The sequence below is a fragment of the Cupressus sempervirens genome, chromosome 2, assembly GCF_028749045.1.
Source record: "Cupressus sempervirens isolate cs-2001-9-10 chromosome 2, ASM2874904v1, whole genome shotgun sequence".
Classification (NCBI taxonomy): Eukaryota; Viridiplantae; Streptophyta; class Pinopsida; order Cupressales; family Cupressaceae; genus Cupressus; species Cupressus sempervirens.
This window is the reverse complement of record NC_143119.1, coordinates 782,113,454-782,131,317: the sequence shown is the minus strand read 5'-3', so window position 1 is coordinate 782,131,317 and position 17,864 is coordinate 782,113,454. Positions and strand designations below refer to the sequence as shown.

At 34.7% G+C, this 17,864-nt stretch overlaps 1 protein-coding gene across 2 annotated transcripts in view; it reads left to right on the top strand.

Moving 5' to 3' along the window:
- The window catches only part of RPC14 (RNApolymerase 14 kDa subunit), a 47,118-nt gene extending 31,748 nt beyond the window's left edge, over positions 1 to 15,370 (top strand). For both annotated transcript variants that reach the window (XM_089815616.1, XM_089815615.1), the window contains 2 exons: positions 11,414 to 11,490; positions 14,905 to 15,370. In XM_089815616.1, the coding sequence (XP_089671742.1) occupies positions 11,414 to 11,490; positions 14,905 to 15,041 (214 nt within the window). In that variant the 3' untranslated portion in view covers positions 15,042 to 15,370. The remainder of the gene's footprint in view (positions 1 to 11,413; positions 11,491 to 14,904) is intronic.
- The last annotated feature ends 2,494 nt before the right edge of the window (positions 15,371 to 17,864 follow it).

The following is a 17,864-nucleotide window of genomic DNA, read 5'->3' as shown; positions in this document are numbered from 1 at the left end:
TAAGTCTGAACAAATTATATATGTTATGCTAAGACTTTTGAATATATTAGCTTTATATGTAATTCTGTAAGTTACAATTAAATGATTATTCAATATTAAATATTGATGCAATATTTGTATGGAGATATTTGTTTGTGTTTAATATGCTTGCAGGATATATTACAAGTCAAATTTGTAGGTTATTCTGGGACCCGCACATCTGCCTTGTATTGGCCATCTTCTAGTCAGTTACATGTTCGTCTTGTTATTCTTCAATAAAGATTATACATTAGTTATCGTGGATAACTGTCAATGGTTTTATTTCCTTGCACTGAAGGTCTTTTGAATCGGCGATTATCATAATCTTACTTATGACATCCTTTGGCATCAACTATGTTATTATTCTTATCACTCACGACTTTTCCTTGCCATACGATATTGACAAATGGGAGAGCACGATTGGAAAGGTTGATTCTTGAATCGTTTTTATTCAAGAAAACACGAGCGTCTTCTGATATTCACATCAGTCCAGCGTTCAAGTGTTGTAGGTGTTTGACGTATATATTGTGTTATGTTGTGCTCAATATTTTTGTTGTAAGCGATGTATGATTGAGTATATATGATATTATTCAGAAGTGATAAAGTTATCTTTTGTTTATGTGATCATAGAGTAGTAGCTTTGAATATTGTAATCAAAGTTTTTACATCAAGAAAGGTTTCACTTTTGAGGCTGGGTTGTTTCCCTCAGTGAAGAGGGTTTTTCCCAAGATATATGCTGATGGTATTTATATAAGTTTTCTAGTCTAGTTTCAACATGGAATCAGAGCTTGGTTTATAATTTCTAAGACTGGACTAAATTTTTTCTTTTCATTTTCATCGTGGTGCTAGGCTTGAAGGTAGAAGATCGTCTGGAAGGAGCTTCAAATTTCATCTCATGGAAATCCAGAATCTTGCTAGTTCTGGAAGAAAATGATCTTCTTTCTTTTGTGGATTATGAAGTTTTAGAACCCTTTGATCCTAAAGAAAAGGCAACTTGGAAGAAGAACATGATTATGGCCAAAAGAATTATTATCGACTCCATGAAGGATCATTTAGTCCCTACTGTTTCCAAGCTAAAATCTGCCAAAGAAATGTTTGATTCACTTCATAGTGTGTATGAGATAAATAATACCAGCAAAACTCTGACACTTCGTATGCAGCTTCTTCACATCAAGATGTGCAAAAGTTACTATTGTCTCTTTCTTCTTGAAGATTTCCGAACTTAAAGATCAGTTGAGCAGTATTGGAGAATCTGTAAATGACAAAGAACTTGTTATGCTCGCAAATTCACAATGAATGGTCTCCCTCATTCTTGGGAATCTTTCATTCAAGGAATTAGTAGTAGAAGTGATTTCCCAAACTTTGAAAGGTTGAGAACTGATTGTATTCAAGAGGAATGTCGTTTGGAGGCTAGAGGGAGTTCTCGTAAATCTAATCAAGTGAAAGATCAAGTGCTTACTTCTCAAACTTCTAGGAAAAGAGGAAGAAAGAAATTTTTCAAAAGGTTTGAAGATAAAAATCCTTCCTCATCTTCTGAATTTAAAAGAAAAAAAAGATTTCTCGAAGATTAAATGCTTTAGGTGTGAAAAACTTGGTCATTTTGCTAAGCATTGCATTGTGAAACTAAATTTTCATGATGTGACTATATTTGATTCAAAAGTTTCTTCTCCCTCAAAGGATTCTTATAATCATTCAGAAGGTCTTGTTCTTATATCAGCCTTGTCTAGTCATGTGCAAGCTGATCGTAATACTTGGTTAATAGATTGTGGTGCATCTCGTCACATCTCCGGATTCAAGCATCATATTTCAAATCTGATTGAATCAGATCCTCATCTTCAAGTAATTATTGGTGATGATGCATCTTATTCTGTTAAAGGGGCAGGTAACACTTTATTAAAATTAAAATCTGGTATTCCTCTTCATCTAAGTGATGTTTTATTTGTTCCTGGTATCAAGAGGAATTTAATTTCCATTTCAGCTTTGGAAGATAAAGGTCTTAATATTGCTTTTTCTAATGGAAGTGTATTGGCTTGGAAGAAAGATTCTGATTTTAATTTTGCCCAAATTATTGGTGAACATCATGGGAGTCTTTATAAGCTTGCAACCAATCAAGTTCATGTTCTAAATCATTCTACTTCCAATATCAATTTATTATGGCACAAGAGATTTGGTCACCTCAATTTTAAATCTCTTTCATCTTTAGGGAAGTTTGTTGTAGGTCTTCCCTCTCATAGCTCTTCTTTTGATGGTATTTGCAAAGGTTGTTCTATGGGAAATTTTTCGAAAAGTCCTTTTCATTCAAGTGAAAATAGATCTAAGCATGTATTAGAGCTGATCCATTCAAATCTATGTGGACCAATGTCAACGGCTTCTTTAAGTGGTTTTTGGTACTATGTTACTTTCATTGATGATTGTTCTCACAAAACATGGATCTACTTTCTTAAATCCGAAGAATCTGATGAAGTTCTATCCAAGTTCAAGGAATTTAAAGCCTTAGTTGAGAACTTATCTGAAAAGAAAATTAAGACTCTTAGATTTGATAATGGCGGTGAGTTTATTTCAGGTTCTTTTCAGTGTTTTTGTGTTGAAGCAAGAATCAAGAGGGAGTTTTGTGTCCCCTATAATCCTCAGCAAAATGGAGTTGCTGAAAGGAAAAACTAATCTATTGTTGAGGCTGCTAAAGCTATGACTCATGACAAAAATTTGCAGGTTTTTCTTTGGGCAGAGGCTTGCAGGACAGCAGTTTATGTTCAAAATAGAAGCCCTCATCGCATACTTAATAATATGACTCTAGAAGAAGCTTTCACCGGTACTAAACCTGATGTAAGTCATTTGAAAGTTTTTGGTTCGTCAGTTTATGTTCATATTCCCAAAGATAAAAGATCAAAATTAGATCCTTCAAGTAAAAAGGGAATTTTTGTTGGTTATAGAGAATCTGCAAAAGCTTATAGGATTTACATTCCAGGGAAAAAATCTATTGAGCTTAGTAGAGATGTTTCTTTTGAAGAAAATTTTGATTGCTCCAAATCTGCTGATTCTTCTCTTGATATTGATTCGAATGTTCCTCTGGTTCCTGAAAATTCTTCTTTTGATTCTCTCAATCCTTCAATCTTCTCTGAGAGGGAGGATTCTCCTTCTCCTAAGATTCAAGATATGTTCGAAGCTGAACCTAGTGTTCATTTGAATGAGAAGAAGAGACCTTTGTGGGCAAGGAACATTATGCAAGAAGCTGAAAAATTTTCAGCCCCTAAGGGAACTTTTTGGGAAAGTAAACGACCTTAAATTTTTGATAATTATTCTGCTTTAATGTGTAACCTCATTGACTTTGAACCTTCGTGTTTTGAATCGGCAATAGGTCAGCAAGTTTGGAAGGATGCCATGTTATAAGAATATGAGTCTATTTTAAAAAATAAAGTTTGAGAGGTTGTTCCTTGTTCTAAAGATAAATCAGTCATTTCTTCTAAATGGTTACTCAAAACAAAGCATGCTGCAGATGGAAGTGTGGACAAATTCAAAGCTAGATTTGTAGCTAGAGGTTTTAGTCAAAAAGAAGGTATAGATTATGATGAAATTTTTGCTCCTGTAGCAAGGTATACTTCTATCAGAACCATTATTGCTATTGCTGCAAATAAAAAATGGAAAATTCACCATATGGATGTTAAAACAACCTTTCTCAATGGTTTTATTAATGAAGAAGTTTATGTAGAACAGCTTGATGGATTCATTATACATAACAAAAAATCTTATGTATGCAAACTTCATAAGGCATTGTATGGTCTTAAGCAAGCACCTCGAGCCTGGTATGAGCGCATTGATGGGTACCTTTTGAGTTTGGGTTTTTCAAAGAATGAAGTTGATCCAAGCATTTATCTCAAAAGGTATTAAGCTCTGATGTTGATTCTTGTTCTTTATGTTGATGATCTCTTTATCACAGGAGATGATGAAATGATAGTCAAATGCAAAAAGGATTTAACTTCTGAATTTGAGATGAAAGATCTGGGTTTAATGCATTACTTTCTTGGTCTAGAAATTTGGCAACAATCTAATGAAATCATTATCAGTCAAGGTAAATATGCTCTTGATATTTTTAAGAAATTTAGTATGCTAGACTGCAAGCCAAATATGACTCCTATGGAATCTAATTTGAAGAGAATTCAAGTAAATGCGGCTGATTCAAAATTAATTGATTGTACCATTTATAGACAACTGATTGGTTCTCTCATGTATCTTGTCAATAGAAGGCATGATATTTGTTTTGCTGTCAATACTTTGAGTCAGTTTATGAGTCAACCTCGAAAATATCATTTTACTGCAGCAAAACATATTTTGAGATATATCAAAGGGACCTTACAGTATGGAGTGAGTTTCTCTTGTTCTAATGATTTGCAACTTCATGGGTTCTCAGATTCTGATTGAGCTGGTTGCATTGTGGATAGAAAAAGCACTTTAGGATTTTGTTTCAGCCTTGGTTCAGGCATGATTGTTTGGTGTAGCAGGAAGCAAAAATGTGTAGCTTACAGTACTGCTGAGGCTGAATATGTGGCAGTTTGCTCAGCAGCTCGTGAAGCTATTTGGCTTCAAAAACTCATAAATGGATTATTTGGAAAATCCTCTGAACCTACTACAATTTTTTGTGATAACCAAAGCTGCATAAAAATTTCTCTAAATCTAGTTTTTCATGACAAATCAAAGCATATAGAAATTAAGTATCATTATTTAAGGGACATGGTTCTTCGGAAGGCTGTGGAGCTGAAGTATATTAGCACTGAAGATCAAACTGTTGATATTTTTACCAAGCCTCCAAGGTGAAATTTTATTTTTTTAGAGATAAGTTAGGAATGGTAAATCTTAAGACTTAATTGGAACTAAGTCTAGTTTATTAAGATTTATCTATTATTATTTTTGGTGTGTGATCTGATAAATATTGTAAGATCAGCTACGACAACTCTTTCACTATGCGATAGTGAGTATCATGTAGAGAGAGTCCATGATATTATCATGTTGAGTAATTCCGTGATGAGAGTTGTATGTTATGTTGAGAGATTCCATAACTACTCATGTTGAGAGAGTCCATGAATGAAGGCTTAGCTGTGAGTCTTACAAATTTGTTATGTTGATCAAATTCAGTTATGAAGAAAATGATTTTTTTCATGTGAGATATTCCATGACTTTAATCAAATTGAATCTCTGTGTTAAAGCATTTGAGTACTGTTTATTTAGTTCACAAATTCCATATAAGCTAAGAGGGAGTGTTGAATATATCAGCTTTATATGTAATTCTGTAAGTTACGATTAAATGATTATTCAATATTAAATATTGATGCAATATTTGTATGGAGATATTTGTTTGTGTTTTATATGCTTGCAGGATATATTACAAGTCAAATTCGAGGGCTATTCTGGGACCCGCACATCTGCCTTGTATCGGCCATCTTCCAATTGGTTACATGTTCGTCTTGTTATTCTTCAATAAAGATTATACATCAGTTATCGTGGGCAACTGTCGACGTTTTTATTTCCTTGCACTGGAGGTCTTTTGAATCGGCAATTATCATAATCTTACTTATGACATCCTTCAGCATCAACTATGTTATTATTCTTATCACTCACAACTTTTCCTTGCCATACAATATTGACAAATGGGAGAGCACGATTGGAAAGGTTGATTCTTGAATCGTTTTTATTCAAGAAAACACGGGTGTCTTCTGATATTCGCATTAGTCTAGCGTTCAAGTGCTGTAGGTGTTTGACGTATATATTGTGTTCAATATTTTTTCTGTAAGCAATGTATGATTGAGTATTTATGATATTATTCAGAAGTGATAAAGTTATCTTTTGTTTATGTGATCATAGAGCAGTAACTCTGAATATTGTAATCAAAGTTTTTGCATCAATAAGGGTTTCACTTTTGAGGCTGGGTTGTTTCCCTCATTGAAGAGGGTTTTTCCCAGGATATATGTTGATGGTATTTATATAAGTTTTCTAGTCTAGTTTCAACAAAGACACCTCTTTGTTTTAGTCGGATTCCAGATTTAAGTTATTTCTTTGTAGTTCCTTAAGAGAAGTTCTCGGGTCTTAAGAACTGTATTATGACAGTACTGAATTTATATTATTCTTTCCACTAACTAAGTTTCAGCAAAAGAGTTGAATTACTTTGAGATTTGACACCTAGGACTCACTTGGTTGGATGGCCAAGAAAGAGGGTGAAGAGGTGAGAGAAAGATCTGCAAGAACAAGAAAACAAAATCAGATGTGATACAATAAATTTATTATTTTTAAAGAATCATTAAATAGCTCATGCATATCCACTTAATTTATCCTGTTATCAAATTGAGTGGTGGAATTAAGTGCCAGGATGCATAGTGGCTGGATAAGATGTTTCATGTCTATTCCGAGTAGGGAGAGCCTTTCTAGTTAGAGAAAGTGTCGGGATAAGTTTAAGGTCCATGGTTGGGAGGTTAAGCCCCTGACAATGTTTCCCCTCTCCACAAGATATTAGGTCATGCATTATACAAATATAAGTCAAGCATTCAAAACATTTATTGGTAACAGGTAATTTACTTTTACGATGTTTATTCAAGTAGAAGATAAGATTGATTGATTTATATCATCGTTTCAGTTATTTTCCTTTAATGAAAGCAACTTTTCTCGTCAATATAATTGGTAACTAGCTAGATCAGTTGATCTTCCAACTGAACATGGAATATATCTATATGCAAGGGATAGGTTTATCCGATGGTTTGTCTTCCATTTATGTGAATCATGAATACGAGCATATTTTCTAACTAATTGTTATTGCCATAGTTAGCAATGGAAGGAGAAGGGATGATACAATGGTATTTGATGCCCTAAATGATACAATGATATTTGATGCTCTAAAATGATACAATGGTATTTGACGCCCTAAATGATACAGTGGTATTGATGCCCTAATTGATACATTGGTATTTGATGCCCTAAATGATACAGTGGTATTTGATGTCCTAATTGATACATTGGTATTTGATGCCCTAAATGATACAATGGTATTTGATGTCCTAAATGATACAGTGGTATTTGATGCCCCTGAATGATATTATGATATTTGATGGTATTGGTGTTTCAATAAAGTGGTATAACTATTTGTTCCTAAGCGACATATGTATTAACCTGGGTTTTTGCAGAAGCATCCCTAGACGGATTTTGATTTTTGAATTCTATGGTATGTAGATTTTTCCCTCGTTAAAATCATTGATGGTGTTTTTCAAATTGTTAGTTATGAATTTTTTTGTTTAACTATTTTGTAACCATTAATCTCATTCACATGAACATAACTATTATAACTATCTTCCTATGAATTTGGAGTATTAACTGTATTTCTTTGATATTTTAGTTGTTAGTTAAGATCTGGGAAAAGTGGTTGTTACAAGGGGCATCACTAATATATATATATAGGAAGAGTAAAAACTTCCTCTTTGGATATTGAAGATACATACATGAGAAAAATCAACATGGTATTAGAGTGGGTGATAGATCTTAGGAGATGAAAGAAATTATTGCACAAGTTTATTAAGTTGATTTGTTGAAGCTAAGGATTGTGAAGTCATCACAAAAGGATCCATTGCGGAGAAAGCTTGGCAGTTAATATGATGAAGAGATGGAAGCTGCTTATGGTTGAATGGTATTATTTATTTCTGTGTTACTCGGTGCTTTAATTAAAGCCATGAAGATAATATTTTGAACAATACGTGGGCTCTTCATTCTCATATCGCATTGCAGTGTGGTTGCTTATTTCAACTGATGGAATATGATTACCTGTGCATAGATTACAGAGGAATATTAACTAATCATTATTGTGTCCTATTTCCAGCGCAAGCCTTTTTGTCTGAAGGCATAATACAAATAATCACCAAGGGACGAATTAATATATCTGAAAGAGAGTCGAACGCCTTTCTTATTGGCATCAAATCTATCATGGATGCTGCTTTGCCATTTCATAATTCATGGGAGTGTTCCCAGACAACGACGAGAATGCTGAATCGACTGTGAGATGATAATCGAGCCTCAGTGCTGAAGAATATTGCCCATGTGAATCCTGCTGGAAGGATTGATTATCAGATATCCTTCCCGATTAACACTCCCTCATAGCTAGGTAAGGACTAAGGAGTAGCTAGGTAAGGACTAAGGATTGAGAACAAAAAGTCTCTATTAACACTCCCTCTTAGCTAGGGAGGAATCCTTCTTCTGGTTAGTCCTTCTGATGCTATCTTCAACACACTCTCTTAGTTAGGGAGGATCTCCTAGGATATGCTATTCCTGCGATAATAGAGACTTTCTGTTCTCACAGCCTAATGTTCCTAGAATCATTTTGAATTCTAGATTGAATTTCTGATGGATACACTTGCATTTTTCTAAAAACCTGCCAAATTCAGCAAGAGATTCCATTATCTTGAATAAGAAGCTGCAACCTTGGACCTTATCAAGTAGAAGGTTCTAATCATTGAGATGTAGGATGATAATCCTATTGATGAATTTTCCCTAAATCCTTTGAAGACCTTCAACAATCTGCCCCCTCCTTTCTTCAGAATCAGTTTCAAGTGTTTGTTCCAAAACTGCTATAACTCTACCCCAAAGCTGCACTTATGTCTGCTTCGAAATGATCAAAGAAGTCTTCTTAGAACTGCATTTATGTCTGCTCCAGGTCTGCAATAAAGTCTGATATAATATGCTTCAGATATGCAATAAAGTCTGGTTTAATTTGGTCTAGATCTGCTCCAAACCTGCTCTTTTGTCTGCTCTTTATTGCAGAGATATGCAATGAATGGATGATTAATGACTTCCAAAGAACTTCTTGTATATTTCTCCAATGCCAAATGTTATACCTCTTCAAAGAAGTTGGCCTGCTAAACAACACATAGTTTTATTTGTTTTTAAGCCTCCTTGGATGGTGTGCTACCCATGGGGTAGGCCTTGTTCTAAGATAGGGCTGCCGTTGCACCAAGAGATCAACTTGTCGATGCACGATACAACCATGAGACTTATAGAGCACATGAGGCATTTAAGCCATGTCACGAATCTTGAAGGGAAACATTGGTGGTTAGTCCAACAATCCTCCCTCAACGTTACCCGGGGAGATTCGAATCTGTGACCAAGCTCTAATACCACTTGTTATATGCTAGGGCTGCCATTGCACCAAGAGATCGACTTGTCAATGCCCGATACAAGCACTAGACTTATAGAACACAAGAGGTGGTTAAGCCATGTCATGAATCTTGAAGGGGAATGTTGGCGGTTAGTCCAACATGCCCCTTCTTGAAATTGCATTAAAGAAAATACTTGAAACTAAATTAAAATTCTTTCTCATACCTGCATTGGTGATTGCACCTAGGTTGGTCCAAAACAAGTTCATTTATATATTTATATCTAGATAGATGTCATCTCTCATAGACTCGGCCTTTTCATAATTAATGTAAATCTTGAGGGAGGACACTCCTTATGGTGAAGTCAGCCACTTCCATGCTCCATGCTTTTTGACATCAATGACAACTCAACTCGTCCAACAAAGGTTGCTGGGTCAAATTTCATAGATTCTTCCCTAATTTTGATTTGTAGGATTTGGTCAGGAATTGAGTGAAGTACATACTTTGTAGGCTTTCCTCAATAAGCTGCTAGTTTTATTTCATCTAATTGTAATTGTAGCACATACTTCTTTATCCACTTGCTGAATGACAATTGAACTCACTAAGAAAAGGTAGAGGACTTAGTTTATGCAAACTCCAACTTGAACCCTTTTTTGCACAAATAAAACAACTACAAACTAAGGGACATGAATATGTGGGATGTAAAACTAGAGAATATCGAGTTGGATGCTTCCACTTCCCAACATGTTGAACTTGAGGAGGAGCCAAATAACAAGTATACTTTTAGTGTGAGTGCCAGTGACATAGCTTGTGGTTCTTATAAGCTACCACTTCATCTAATGTCAGTGGTGATGATTTGTTTTGAAATTCCACATGATACTGATTGTTGACATTGGTACTTTGATATTGAACGATGAATATTATATTTATAATCACATTTAAGTTTAATTACTCAATGTTGAAGTCGTACTTTTATTTTTTTGTAGTGGTCTTGTTTAGTATATGATGCAATTTAGCATTCTTAATTGAATTCCTGCTTTTAGGCTGCACAGATGCATATGTTTATGATTTCTTGGTATGTTTGAACCTAATATGAACCTAAGCCCAATTTGTTTTTTTTTGAATTTTTGCATACCAAATTCTGTACTTGATCCCAAACCTGTACCCGAAGTGAGAACATAGATTATGAATGATATGATATTATCATCATTTTATTTTGAGATGTTTTAGCTGTTTCTTATTTTGTCAATCTGTTAGTTTCTTTACAAACAAGCTAAGATAGAGAGACGACTTTATAGTTGATTCATACAATCTGTTTTTCTCGGTGATTTTAAGCTGGTGCATTGAATGAATATTTTTTGTCTTCCTTTTGCCTTTGGCATAGTTGATAGTTTTAGACTCTGCAATAATTCAGTAGACCCAGTTTTTGGTAACAACTTGGATTTGGCAAAAACTTGGGAAGAAACTTAACTAAGAAAACTTTTCAAACATGTAAAACACATTAGTTTGTAAAAACATTCACCGAAAAGTTGAAAACATATATATTATTGAATTTAGGGAACACTTACTGTTCTATTCATATATAGATCAAGTCAGAGTTCAATACATATCATAGACCACAAAAAATGAGTTCGCTGTACATCAACTTCAAGTTTCATTTAATTAAACTTACAAATTATAATTTTCTTTTATTACTAAAGCTCATGAAAGTGTGCTGCTGATGTATGGGTGTCCTTGAACTGGATGGTGTTTGATTTGTTGTTCTTCAATAACTGCAAATTGAGACTCCCATGTTCTAACATTGTTGCTCTAGAAAAGATTGCAAAACAAAGCAAAACAAATTTTTCATTCAAAATCGCATTATGCAACTGTGGGCAAGTATTTTGATAAAAGTATTGAGATTTTTCATTTTGGTGGGTGGTCGATGAGTTGTTTGTGAGCTTTTGACAGAAACTCACCAATTCTCACTGTGTACACATCATTTAAATGACAAAGAACAAGTGTAGGGTACTCAAATCTCATTCTCATTTCCTTCTTATTCCCTTTTAAATGTATCAGACAGAAATACTGTTGGTTGTAAATTCTGCATGATTGTTTAAAATCTGATATTCATGGCACCTCTGATATATGTATAGATGAAGTAATTTCGGAAAATATGTTAAACAAACTAGAACAGAAATGAGATAGTTTTATGTTGTTTCAATAGAAATTAATTGGATAAATAATTAATAACCATTTATGTATTATCTGAAAAAAATTGTTTTGTATTATTGCAGTCCAAGGGTGGAATTTTGTGGATATAGTGTCCCCCATCCTTCAGAGAATCGTATCAATGTGCGAATTCAAACCACAGGTTTGTAACTTTTCTTGTTCTTTTTCCTTTTTAAGGTTATTTCCTCTTTAATTGTTTCTTTTTCCTTTAGATGCTACCAGTTTGCTTTTGCTCCACATGATCTTAGATTCTTTACACATTTCTTCTTTCTGAATTTTTGATTTTAGGAGTGGTCCTTCAAATATAGTAAGTTTGTGACTAAATATTACAATTTTGCAGGACCGTTCACTTAACAATCACGAAGTGTAGTGTTACTAATGGCTTTAATAATGGCATTTGTTTTTATATTGTCTTGGTAGTATTTTTTCAGGACACAAGTATTGTGGTCTTAAAAATTCTACAGGGTTCTTGTTAAGTCAATTGTTGTAATGTTTTTTGAAGTGGAAAACAATTTTATGTCTGTGACTTACTGGGCACCATTAGTTGAATGATTGGCTTGATTTCTCTTGCTTTCGTAGACCTTTTTCAACATGTCAAACTTGTTTCAAGAATTGCCATTCCTTTTAACCCAAGCGAACTACTAGATATCAATGCTATGTTGTCCACTTTTTATGGATCAGTATTTGTTACCTTAAACACTTGATGGCACTGTGGGGAAATTTTACATGGATTTTATGACAGGTCACTTCCTTTAATGCAATTCTGCCAAATATCTGCTTCAAAAATACTCTTGCATGTAAACTTTGGATGTTTGTACATGAAATAAGCACAGTTACTTTCCAATTTGTGGGTGTAAAGAAGCACATTAGCAAAGAACTCGATACCAATCACATCTGTGCCTGGAAGTATTATAAGTTTTAATCTAAAAAAAGATAGGGAAACTACTTAAATGTTTCTCCTGTGGATGCGTAATCTAGTACGGTAATTGGTATTTAAAACAAATTATTGGAATAGCAATTTAAAGATCATATATTGTTTTTTAAAAGAGGGGTAAACCCTTTGACCCAGAGCTATGAATTGGTGAGGCCATGAATGGGGGAATTCATGCCCATGGGATTTGAACCTTGATGGCAAGAGCAACAGAACTTAAACATCAGAACATGCCAACATTGGCAATTTAAAGATCATATTAAGGATCTTGAGTCGTCAAATTTTATGTAAGATTTAATACAAGACCCTGTTTTCATTGAAATATCAAATACAAAATCTTAGTAATTTGTAGTAACACCTGTTATAAGTGGAAAATATCATCCTATAAAGAGCTTTACTTCCATTATTTGCTATACAAGCTACTGCATCCATTTTTGAAAATTATAATGGGGATAGAATTAGGATTCTTGAAATCAAACATGCTAGTAGTGTGTAAACACCACTTAGCTTTTCTGAAATAAACCATCACTGTGTAACATAAATGGCTAATTAATAATTATTGGGTTTAGCCATGCTCACCAATGAAGAGATCAATAAGCTTTTTGATACCCATCTCTGGACGTGGAAGCAGAAAAAGAGGATTTGCCGTGAGAGGTTATTCTTGCTGTATGAAATCATCATTGGACCAATGGGACTTCTCAATATCAAAGGAAAATAACTTCTTAATTTAGTCTCACAAATTTGGAGCCGGAAACTATGATAGTGGTTTTGTGAATGTATTCATCCTTTGCCTCTCTGAAACATATAAAAGTACTGCCGAGAAGAGTGATCTTTATCACCATGATTCCACAATTTTTTTGTGTATGACAATAAAGTCTTCTTCATTCAAAACTTGGATTAAGCATACGAGAAGTACTGTGACAGTAATCACATTAGGAAGAAGACTAAGACTTTGGTAAATTAACTTCCAAACTATTTTGTGCCTTTCTATTTGTCCCCAATTATATTCTTTAGTCACATTTTCCTGTTTCCTTCCACATTTCGATTCCTTAGGTGAACTTTTTAGTTTCTCTTTTTTCTGTGATGAGTTTCATCAGCCTTGGGCATTAGAAGAGGTTCTAGTGTGAGTATCTGTGCTTTATTCTAGTATTGTCTGCCTTCCTTGGTCCTTACACTCTACCATGGATATAATCAATCTGTATTGCCGCTTTTGTGATGGTGGATGGTGGCATACCAGTTTTCTTGTGCCCCATACTTTGCTACAGACATTGATAGCTCCAACTAAGCCTTGGTTTGGTCTCCAGTTTGACATACCTTACTCGTTTCCTCATTTGTATTGCTATTTGCTAGCAGCACTCTGCTTTATTGTGTCTTACAATTATTTATTTTATTGTTTTCAATTTTGCTTCTAGGGTTCTCTCTTCCTAGAGCTTTCTATTGCCGACTGTTTTCCTCTAGTCTGATTGACCTACTAAACTATAATTTGGGTTTAACCTCCATTTATAGTTACATTTGTTTCAGTTGCTTTTCAGATCACAGGGTTATTTTTACTTTGAGTCTAGTTAATTATTTTTGCTGTCTCGCAGGACAGCTGTTTAGCATCTTTCATATCATTCGCTTTGCACTTTTCTAGTATCGTCTGCCCCCCTTGGCTGTTGGCACTCTCCTATGCACACTTTGAATCTTTATTGTCCCTATTGTGGTGGTATGATGAAGTTTCCAGTTCTGCTGCCCTGAACTTAGCTATAGACTTAATGGTCTTAAGTTTTTGAAATAATTATTCCTCAAAGGTTCATCTTCCTTACTTGGATTTATGTATTTTTATTTGATTTGTGTTTGTTCTCTAGTTATGTGGACAGTTTGATTTGTCTGAGTTTCCTTTTCAGATCATAGGTTTCTTTTTAACCTAATACAGTAATACTTAGTTATTGTAGGTGAATGTACTTGAAGTCGCATTGACCTTGTTTGGTCAGTTGTCGATATTAATTCAATTTTGCCCCTTTCCAATATACATTCCCTTACTGTTTTCTTCTTTCGTGTTTGGGCTGCTGATGGATTTGTCATATATTCAGGTGCATATTGATCCTTACATTCTTTTTGTTTGTCTTCCAGGACAAATCCCTAGCATTTTTCACATCATTTGCGAGTGTTGTCTTTGAGAAGCCATTCAGGTTTATAACTGTTTGCCACTTAATCAAAGTTTTCTCTGCAGCTCACTATTTCATTTTAAAACCAGAAGATATCTTTCTTTGCTCACGACAAGAATCGACTAAAATGACTCGTGTATCACCATTTATCCTAAGGCGGCTATGGCCATTTATTCTAGCTCAATGCTTCTGAGCTGGATTCTTTACATCAGTCTTTTGGTTGAAAGTACTAAAATTTAGTGGTAGTAAATCAAATTTCTTATAAAATAGGTTCATAATTTTACTGTCTATTTGCAAGTTTCCCGCATTTGTGAACTTTATGATTGTCCAGCATTTTAATTCTTTCTATTCTTTTACTTATCAGAAAGGAAAGCCTTCTGCTGGTATGAATCCAGCTCATTCAGATTTTTTCGTCACAGTAAGTTGGCTATGAGCCCTATACCTAATTTCAATCAACTGTGTTAATTGATTGTTGCAGGCGATCCTGCTAAAGATGTGCTCAAGGATGCTCTGCACGATTTGATGCTGATGTGCCGACATGTGAGAAGTACATTTGAAAGAGAAGTTGAAGATTTCAAGGCAACAGAGGGTGTAAAGGAAATGAGTACACAATGAAATTCAAGGCAGCAGAGGGGTATAAGCATGAAGATTATTTAACACACTGTACCAGTTACCCTTAGCTATAACACATTATGGTAGTAGCAGTAGCTAATATATTGGGTGCTTATCAGCAAAGTTGCAAATTACATTTTGTATCTGATATGAATATTCTGTTGTGCAAAAGCTTTTGAAATGCTATTTTTCTTCAAACTTAAGTACTTAGATCTTGACAATTTTCAAATGACCTGCATTGGTCTAGCATTAAGACAGTTCTGAAATTTTGGAAGATAACTTATCATGCTAATGTGCTATGTTAATGGCAAGTCTTTTTCATGTCAATTAAATCTTTTTAGTATGCTCGGATTTAGAAATTAAACGTAACACTTCCTATATGCTGCTACTCTCACTGTAGTGGGCCATCTTGAATATTAGTTGAACATGTATGGGCTAAGAGAACCCTTGAGGGGTTGGGTCAGAGGTCTCAACCTCTGCACTCTCAATAGAGCCGTAAAAAAATGTGCATGACATAGCTACATTGTCTTCCTCCAAGAATTACCCACCCTCTTCACAGTACTATATTTGGGCGTGAATTGCGACGACATGCCATCGCAATTACAACGGTAACTCGTCGCCCAATTGACATTAGTGTGAATTGGCTCTCGGCGGACGGGTGTTGGACTTTTGCTGTCGCAAGTTGCGACGACAAGGGTGACGACCATAGGTGTCGTAAATTGAACTATTGTTTTGGCAAATCGTTCATTTTCACCGTAACAATTACGATGGAAATCTATCAAATTGCGACGTCTGTGCGACATAAATGCTATTGGCCCCACAAGCCATCGGAACCGTCTGTCACAATTGGGGCGGGCATGTGGTAGGAATGCGGCGGGATCGACGACTAGCTATCACAATTGTGACGACATGCAGTATTAAAAAAAAAATGAATAGCTATGATGTAATCATAGGTTAATATTGAGCTGTCATTTTTCCGTTGCATCCAAAATAAGATTCTGCTACTCTGAAGTGAGAATGTATGTGCAACTACGTTCTGTATGCATGGACAATAGAAGGAGTTGAAAAAATCTAGCACGTTTACATTTATTTAATAGGTCTATGCAAACCTCTAACAAAAATGCAAACTTGTTGGGCTTTTTTAGGTCCACCTGATGTCGTTTGCATATGAATTGAGATTGCATGTTGAACTATGGTGTCCTTCTGCATTGCTTGAAACCAATAGATTCACATAGTTAGTTGTCATACAATCATAGGTTAATGTTGAACTTCACTTGGTTTCGAGAATAGTTTAATATTCTCTACTAAGTAGGGCCAACCACGTGAAGGCAGAACCTTTAACATCTAAAATATTTAAGAAATGATCAATTTAAAGTACAAAAAAAGGTTGCAGACTTGCAAAAGTGACATCATTTTCCCATCTTTTGGTGCATGTCATTTTTTTCATTGCATCCAAAATAAGATTTTGCCACTTTGAATCGAGAATGCATGTGTAGTTGCGTTCAAATGCATGGACAACAGGTAGAGTTAATAAAACACAACATGATTACATTTATTTAATAGGTCTATTAAGTTTTTAAAATTATAGACCATCATCATAAACAATGTTCGTGAAGGTCTATAACTTAAAATGGGTATAGTTCGCAAGAAATCTTAAAAAAATATCATACCAAATATTTTTAGAAAGAAACAAACCATAACCCATTTAAATGGGTCTATTGTTGATTAGCTAGGTTGATATATACACATATTTAATCGGGTTATGGCTTCTACAAGGGAATGAGCTTCGTGATTATGACATTTACACAGAAGCAGAACTTGCTTCTTTAACTCCTTACACTCAACTCTTCATTGAAGTTATTCTTCTAGCAGTGAGAATAGTTGCTACAAATTCCTGGGAGCCAAGGGACTCTGAACTTATGCTACATTTTTTGGTGACATAGGAGAAGTTACTACTAGCTTCAATACTTCATAACATTATGGATCATATAGTGATGCCCAAATTAACAACGACAATAGATACTTGGGATGCACAGATTACAAGGGCATGACAAGAAATTCCTATAGAATTGTCATCATATTAGGTACAATAAAACAAACGAGATGCAGTGATCAAAAGGGCATGACAACGAGATGCAAAGAACACAACGACACAACAACAAAATGCAACGATCAGAAAGGCACATAAATGAAATCCTAGATCTCCACATGATACATACATAGATACATACATGTGTGTATGTATGTATGTATATATATATAGAGATATTTTTTAAGGTGCTTATTACATCTTAGCACAACAGAAAAATTGATCCAGCTGCGTACATATTCCAAAATCCAAATAATTAAACAATAAAATTTACTCAACTCGTGATAAGTGACTTCGCTCGAGATTCTGCACAAAAATAATGCTAATTGTTCCTTTTATTGTACTTAATTTGATGACAATTCTACATGAATTTGTAATCAACCCAGGGAATCAACAACCAGACCCATTTAACTAGGTTATGGCTTGTATATATATGTATATTTAACTTGGTTATGACCTCTACAAGGGAATGAGCCTCGTGATTATGGCATTTACACAGAAGCAGAACTTGCTTCTTCAACTCCTTACACTCAACTCTTAACTGAAGTTATTCTTCTAGCAGTGAGAATAGCTACTACAAATTCCTGGGAGCCAAGGGACCTTGAACCTACACTAGGTTTTCTACAGACATGGGAGAAGTTACTAACGGCTTTAGTACTTCATTACATTCTAGATCATATAGTGATGCCCAAATTAACGACGACATTAGATACTTGGGATCCTCGCAGGGAGAGCGT